The 8496-nt window shown below is 34.9% G+C and overlaps 1 protein-coding gene across 1 annotated transcript in view; it reads left to right on the top strand.

Annotated features, from left to right (window-relative positions):
* The first annotated feature begins 278 nt into the window (after positions 1–278).
* LOC102590581 (cationic amino acid transporter 9, chloroplastic) overlaps positions 279–8496 on the top strand; it is a 23452-nt gene continuing 15234 nt past the window's right edge. Inside the window, exon 1 of the mRNA XM_006359524.2 lies at positions 279–576. Within this exon, the coding sequence (XP_006359586.1) occupies positions 327–576 (250 nt within the window). The 5' untranslated portion in view covers positions 279–326. The remainder of the gene's footprint in view (positions 577–8496) is intronic.

The raw sequence follows: 8496 nt of genomic DNA, 5'->3' as shown, positions 1-8496 counted from the left end.
CAAAATGGTAAAATAACATATTTCACATTATGTTATTTCACCTTTTTAAATATTTTTACCCTTTTAACTTTAATATCTTTTAATTAAAAAATGAAAAAATATCAATTTATTTTAAAATAAAGAGGATATTATAGACTTTTTAAATTTCTTGCCAAATTTTCTGGCTATTTAGTCCTACTTTTTTTTTTATATGAAATATATTTTTTAACCGGAAGTCATTTTTTTTTTAACTTTGTTCCATCTGAATCACGTGGCTTAGTTATTTAGTATCGCTCCTAATTTAAGCTGTTGTTGTGGACGATGAGGAGAGAATCGGAAATTCAAATATGAGTACTTGGGAACGCTCTGAATCTTCTTCCTCACCTTTGGCTCCGTCATGGTTTTCTCACTTCTGGTCGTCGGCGCTCCGGTCCAAACCACTAGTTCCGCCGTCGGAGACCACAATTCGTGCTACCTCCGGCGAAGGTCTTGTCCGCCGTCTCAGTCTCTTTGATCTTCTTCTTCTCGGCATTGGAGCTTCTATCGGCGCCGGAATCTTTGTTGTAACCGGCACCGTCGCCCACGATACTGGTCCAGGTCAGCTTGCAATACAGAAAGTTAATTTGAATAACTGTGGCCGCTAAAACGGACTAGATTAATGTATTTTTAATTAAAAATTAATATTGAATCGTGGAGAAACAAAGGAAATTAGAACAATATATGTATGATCAAGTATAACTAGTGCTCGAGTCCGCTGGATTAATTTTCTGTATAAGAAGAGTAGGAACAGCAAAATTTAAATAATACAAAACTAACAAGTTAAATAACACTATGATGAGGCAATAATCACTCAATGATTGATATGTCTTATGAAGACATAATCCTTCAATTTAAGAAGGTGAGATGCGGTGTAGAATTTAGAAAGTAAGAGCAAATGAGCATGTGTCATGACACTTGATTAAATTTTATCAAAGTGAGAGGATCAGGATACATTAGTAATGTGTAAATGACCTTCACTTCAGTATTATTTGCATGTCACTTGCAATTTGCAAAGTAGGATTCCTTGCGAAAAAACTGGAAAAATACCTTATGAATTGTGGAATGATTATAAACCTAACTTTGAAATATTTGCAAGTGTGGGGTGAATTGTGGAAAAAAAGATTATAGGCCATTGCTTGGTTAGATCATAGTTATTTTGCTAAAAATATTGCTTCAGGATGATTATGACCTTTTCAAATTTTTTGTTAAAGAAATATTTAGACGTTCTTGTAGTTATGTGATAAGTTGCTTCATATCAAGTATGTGGAGATAATTTTTCAAATCATGTTTCGAATGGGAAGTTCAGTTTCATATTTATGTGTGTATTGTTAGCATTTTGTTAATGCTGATATGGTCCGTATTACATGGATCCATTATCCCACTTCATGGACCAATTATTCCACTAATGGGAAGATAGGTAACTACCCATTATCCCATATTGTAAAACTTTCCATAACCTCTTAGCCGTTCTTGATGGAAGCACAGTTATAAATATGTCATTTGGTTCAAAGGTCCCTAAGCACATTACTTTTAAAAACTCCATACCATCTAAGAGTGAGGTTCTGAGTGCTTAGAAGATCTTTGAAGAAGAGAAGAATTGTCGGATTAGAAAATAAACACCGACGACTCCTACTATATTGCTAACAATGGCTGGAGGTATGTCGATCCAAACTGTTTCCGCTGCGCTATTGCTCTATAATTTCTATCATTTTCCCACTATGTAAAATTTCATAAACATTCATTGTTACAACGAAATTTTACATAGTGGGACTGAGTCCCATTGTGACTACATGATCCTTAAATTTCTGCGGTGGCATGCCTTTAGTTAAAGGATCAGCTAACATTACTTCAGTGCTAACGTGTTCAATGACCACTTTCTTGTCTTTAACACGTTCTCTTATGGTTAGATATTTGATGTCGATATGTTTGCTTCGACTACCACTTTTATCATTCTTAGCCATAAAGACAACAATTGAATTGTCACAATATAACCTTAATGGCTTAGATATAGAGTCGACAATTCTAAGCCCAGAAATAAAACTCTTTAACCATACACCATGTGAGGTAGCCTCAAAACAAGAAACGAACTCAGCCTCCATAGTGGAAGTAGTAACTAAAGTCTATTTGGCACTTCTCCAAGATATAGCTCCACTGGCTAACATAAATATGTATCCTGAAGTTGATTTCCGTGAATCAACACAGCCAGCAAAGTCTGAATCTGAGTAGCCAATGACTTCCAAGTCATCTGATCTTTTGTATATAAGCATGTAGTCTTTTGTCCCTTGAAGATATCTTAAGACTTTCTTTGCAGCTCTCTAGATTACTCTGATATCTTCCTAACATTCCAACAACAAATGATATGTCAGGTCTTGTACAAACCTGAGCATACATCAAGCTTCCGACAGCAGAAGCGTATGGAATGTCCTTCATTTGTTCCTTCTCAAGATCGTTCTTCGGGAACTAATTCAAATTGAACTTGTCACCCTTCCCATAGGAGCTACACTTGGTGAACAATCTTTCATTCGAAACCTCTCTAAAATTTTATTGATATAGGATTCTTGAGATAAACCTAAGGTACCTTGATGTCTATCTCGATGAATCTTAATACCAATAACATAAGATGCATCACCCATGTCTTTCATATCAAAACTTTTAGAGAGAAATTGTTTCACCTCATGTATCATTCCCTTAATCATTGGATGCAAGTAAGATATCATCCACATATAGAACTAAGAAACATATTTTACTCCCACTGATCTTCTGGTATATACATTGATCCATAATGTTCTCAACAAAGTCGAATGAAGAGATAACATTATGAAATTTCAAATACCATTGAAGGGAGGCTTGTTTTAGTCCATATATGGATTTCTTTAACTTGCATACCAAGTGCTCACCATTACTAGAGGAGAATCGTTCAGGTTGTTTCATATAAACCTCTTCCTCTAGATCACCATTGAGAAATGCGGTTTTCACATCCATCTGTTGCAATTCTAAGTCAAAGTGTGCTACTAATGGCAATATTATACGCAAGGAATCCTTTTTAGACACAGGAGAAAAGGTCTCTGTGTAATCAATTCCTTCCTTTTGAGTGAATCCTTTAGCAACGAGTCTTGCTTTATATCTTTCTATGTTGCCTGATGAGTCCTTTTTAGTCTTAAAGACCCATTTACATCCAATGGTTTTAACACCATTAGGCAACTTGACAAGATCCCAGACCTCGCTACTTTTCATAGAATTCATCTCTTCTTTCATGGCATTGTACCACAATTCAGACTCTTTACAATTCATGGCTTGTGAAAAAAACTCAGGATCATTTTCAACTCCAATGTCAGATTCTTGCAAATATACAACAAAGTCACTAGGAATTGCTGATTTTCTTTCTCTAGTAGATCTTCTCAATGTTGCACTAACATTTTCCTGTGGATCATGTTGTTCAACTGGTTGTTCAATACTTTCAGGAATTACTTGAACAACTTGATCTATGGGCACGTTTTCAGTAGCTTGTGGAATCTCATTGATTGGTTGCTCAATACCCAATTGTACTTGAGGGGTATTATGTACAACAATCAATCTTTGACTTAAAGTGGAAGGTTGATCTCTTACAAAAATTGTATTCTGAAATTGATCACTCCCACTAATTAAGTCATTCTCAAGAAATTTTGCATTTCTTGGTTCCAAAATCCTAGTAATGTTAGATGGACAGTAGAATCTGTATCCTTTAGACCTTTCGGCATATCCAATGAAATATCCACTAATGGTCCTAGGATCCAGTTTCTTTTCTTGTGGGTTGTAAATTCTACTTCAGACGGGCATCCCCATACACGTATATGAGTCAAACTAGGTTTCCAACCCTTTGAATAACTCAAAAGGTGTCTTTGGAACAACCTTGGTTGGAACTCGGTTTAATATATACGTTGCCGTCTTAAGAGATTCAATCCACAAAAACTTAGGTAGCTTAGAGCTACTTAACATACTACGCACCATGTCCAATAATGTTCGGTTTCTTCTTTCTGCTACACCATTCTGATCCGGAGAACCAAACATAGTATATTGGGCAACAATCCCATTTTGTTGAAGAAACTTCGCAAACGGACCTTGCGCTTGTCCATCCTTAGTATATCTACCGTAATACTCACCACCTCTATCAGTTCTTACAATCTTAATTTGTTTTTCGAATTGTTTCTCTACTTCAACCTTGAAAACCTTAAAGGCTTCTAATGCTTCGCTCTTATTATGAAGTATGTAGAGATACCATATATCGTGAGTAATCATCTATAAAAGTGATAAAATATTTCTGACCATATGCGTCTATGTCTGGACAACATAAATCTGAATGTATGATTTCTAATACGGTTGAACTCCTCTTGGCACCTTTCTTTGACTTGTTGGTCTGCTTGCCTTTAATGCAGTCTGTACAAGTATCAAAATCAGTAAAATTTAAAGTACTAAGTACTCCATCATTTACTAATCTCTTAATTCTATCTATGGAGATATGTCCCAATCTCCGATGCCATAAGATAGAGGAATCTTCATTCATAACACATTGTTTAGTGCCAGCTTGTACATGCATAACAGTATGAGTGGAATCATTTTGTAAATTAAGAGAGAAAAGACCATCAGACAATGTACCATATCCAACAAGTTTAGATTTATAAAATAGTTTGGAATCACCTTCTAAAAAGAAGGAATATCCCAAAGGTACAAGTCATGATACTGAAATTAAATTCCTAGAAAAATTAGGAACATAAAAGGTCTTTTCTAACTCTAAAATAAAACCACTACTAAGAACTAAATTGCATGTCCCAATAGCTTCCACATGCGACTGCATCTTGTTTCCAGAATAGATGCTTCCCTTAGCTCCCACTGGCTTCTGCAGGTTTCGTAAATCCTGCAAGGAATTCGTAATATGGATTGTAGAAGCAGAATCAATCCACCACGTGTTATGATTAACATCAATCATATTAGCTTCATAACAAACAAGAGAGATAAAAGTACATTTCTTAACAAGCCATTGTTGAAACTTGACACAATCCTGCCTTATGTGCCCCTTCTTTCTATAGAAGCGACACTTGGATTCTTTCTTGATGTCAGTTTCAAGTGGTGCCTTTCCTTTAGACCTCTTGTTGGCTTGATTGGTCTTCTTTCCTTGAGTAGTCATGAATGCACTTTCTCCCGTTTCCATCAACAGTCGACCTTCCTCTTGAACATACATGGCCATGAGTTCATTAATAGACCATTTATCTTTATGTGTGTTATGAGAGATCTTAAAGGGACCATATTGTGCAGGTAAAGTATTCAAGATATAGTGCACAAGAAAAGTTTCAGACATTTCGACCTCAAGAATCTTTAGTTGAGCCGGTAAGTCTCGCATTTTCATAATGTGCTCACGCACACCTCTCACACCGGTGAGCCTCATTGATGAGAATTTCATAATTAAGGTGGTGGCAAGTGCCTTATCTGAAGTCTCAAACTGTTCATTAATAGCCTTCAGTAATGCCTTGACATTGTTATACAGAACTACGAATACCAGCAGAGATTTTGGTCTTAATGAACATAACACTCAAACGGTTAGAGCGTTTCCCATTGTTCATGAAGAACAATCTCATCTTGAGTGCTGATTTCATTAATAGGTGGCTCGTGTTTCCTGATAGCATAATCAATATCCATACACCCTAAGTGAAGGAGAATTCTCTCCTTCCAAAATCTTATAGTTCTCACCATTCAGTTCGGGAATATCACATATATCAGAGAAATTTGCAGGTTGCATAACTGCAAAAATATACATACATACTTAAACATAAATTTGAGGCAAGTAATATAAAATTGAATCTACTGACATAAAGATTTCCCATGGGCTAAAATTTTAATTCAATTAGATTCATATTTATGATAAAATTTTCAATTTAATAGCATAATATTCTATCTTTATGACAAAACTATTAAACTCTCATTCATAATTCCCGTGGGTAATTATGAAAAGTATTTAATATTTCATCTTAATTAATTATGCAACTTAATAATAAAGAAATCAAGTTATCATATCATGTATAATTAATCACAATTCTAATGCCTAAAAATTACTTTATGTGATCCTTAACTTTAAAATTTTATTCAATTAAAGATGCTGTGGCTAAACTTTAATCAAATAAATTCTAGATCACTTAGACATTTATTTCTTTAAGTGATCCAAAACATAACATATAATATCATTTAATTAAGATTGATGTGGCTAAATCTCAATCAAATAAAATTATATGAATCAGTAAATATTAAATCACAATCATATACAAGATTTATTGTTGAACATTATGCAACAAACTTAAATATCATATGCTTAAAATATGTATATACATATATGTATGTAAAGAGGCTCAAAGATTACATACAATAAATATAATATTTTAAACATATAATATTCAAAATCAGAGAACTAACAGTCACATACACTAGTTATGTGATCATTGGCACACAAATCAAAACAACAATCTCTTTGCCTTTTATTATTAGAAAATGCTTCAAAGATTTCAAAACAAGATTTGAATTTTTAAGACCCATTTTGAGCGACTTTAGTGAATTCTGAAAACTAACAAAGCAGAGGAAATTCAGATTGCTCTAATACCAAATGATAGAAATTAGAGAGCAATAGCGCAACGGAAATAGTTTGGATCGACATACATCCAACCATTGTTGTCAGAGTCGTCGGTGTTTATTTTCCAATCCGACAATTCTTCTCTTCTTCAAAGATCTTCTAAGCACTCAAAACCTCACTCTTAGATGGTATGGAGTTTTTAGAAGTAATGTGCTTAGGGACCTTTGAACCAAATGACATATTTATAACCGTGCTTCCATCAAGAATGGTTAAGAGGTTATGAGAAGTTTTACAATATGAGATAATGGGTAGTTTACCTACCTTCCCATTAGTGGGATAATGGGTCCATGAAGTGGATAATGGATCCATGTAATACGGACCATATCATCATTAACAAAATGCTAACATTCTCCCTCTCTAAAATTTCGTTGTAACAATGAATGTTTATGAAACTCTATTTTATATGATCCGCAATACATGGATCCATTATCCCACTAATGGGAAGGTAGGTAACTACCCATTATCCCATATTGTAAAACTTCTCATAATCTCTTAACCGTTCTTGATGGAAGCACGGTTATAAATATGTCATTAATATCAATGTGTTTGTCTTCTCATTAAATACTGGATTTGATGCATAATATCAGTCAATCTCGATGTGCTTAATCTTCTCATGAAATACTGAATTTGATGCATAATGCTGATAAAACAGAGAGTGATAAAATTACAGTGTTGAAACTTCCCAAACCAAGCTTGCAAAGACTGTTTCAGACCATAGAGTGACTTACATAATCGACATACAAGACTATTAAACTCCCCCTGAGCAACAAAGTACTCAAAATCTAGTATAAAGTATATGGATCATGTTGGAATCAATAGATGAGTCGATATTAAACAAGTCGCCAAAAAATTGGTCGGAACATGCTCATATGCCGGAGTATTAGATTTGATGGCTAAAAGTGGTCACAATCTAAGGAATAAAATTATATGGGTAGGGTCGGAATGATGTCACGACCCAACTAGAAAATAGAAATTATATAAGATAGTTCGAATTGATGGAACGACCCTATTGAAAAAGAGAAATAATATGAGTAGGGTTGGAATGATGGCACAACCCTACTGAAAAAGAAAAATTATATGGGTAGGGTTGGAATGATGACACAACCCTATGCAAATCAGATTTGAGGAGTCACCGGAAAGACGAATGGAACTATGCAAATCAAATTTGAGGAGTCACTGAAAAGACACATGATGCTATGCAACTCAGATATGAGAAAATAGTTCGGGAAAAATCCACGGTACTACACAAATTAAATATGAAAAGTAGTCCGGAGAGATGCACGGTGCTATGCAAATCAGATATGACAAAAAAAAGGTAGTCACCCGAAGGATGGCACGGTGCTACACAAATTATATATGAGAAAGTAGTCACCGGAATGATGACACGGTGCTACAAAAATTAAATATGAAAAAGTAGTCACCGGGAAGATGGAACGGTCTACACAAATACCAACGGATATGGGGTTGACACAAAACAACCCTAGAAAGTCACCAAAAATTGATTCATGGTGACCTGTCTGGCAGAGTTTCTTCCCTTGAACATGGAGTTCATGCATGTATCATTTGTCCTACTTTTGTTAACATAATCATTGGCCAGACGGGCGGCATATATGGGTAATAGCCACCCACCGGCAGCGGAAACTCTTTGATTTTCTACCAAGATCGTAGAGGCTCTGATACATGTGAGAAATATAGGAAAAGAATATTAATGAATTGTTGTTGTGTCTACATTATTACATTGAGACCCTATTTATAGACCCTAGAATACAATCCTTTACCAAATAGGATACTATTTAGTATTCCTATTTCTATTACTATTCCTATTC

This window comes from Solanum tuberosum, unplaced genomic scaffold (genome assembly GCF_000226075.1).
Source record: "Solanum tuberosum cultivar DM 1-3 516 R44 unplaced genomic scaffold, SolTub_3.0 scf00289, whole genome shotgun sequence".
NCBI lineage: Eukaryota > Viridiplantae > Streptophyta > Magnoliopsida > Solanales > Solanaceae > Solanum > Solanum tuberosum.
The sequence above is the reverse complement of the archived record's forward strand: the minus strand, read 5'-3'. Positions and strand labels throughout refer to the sequence as shown.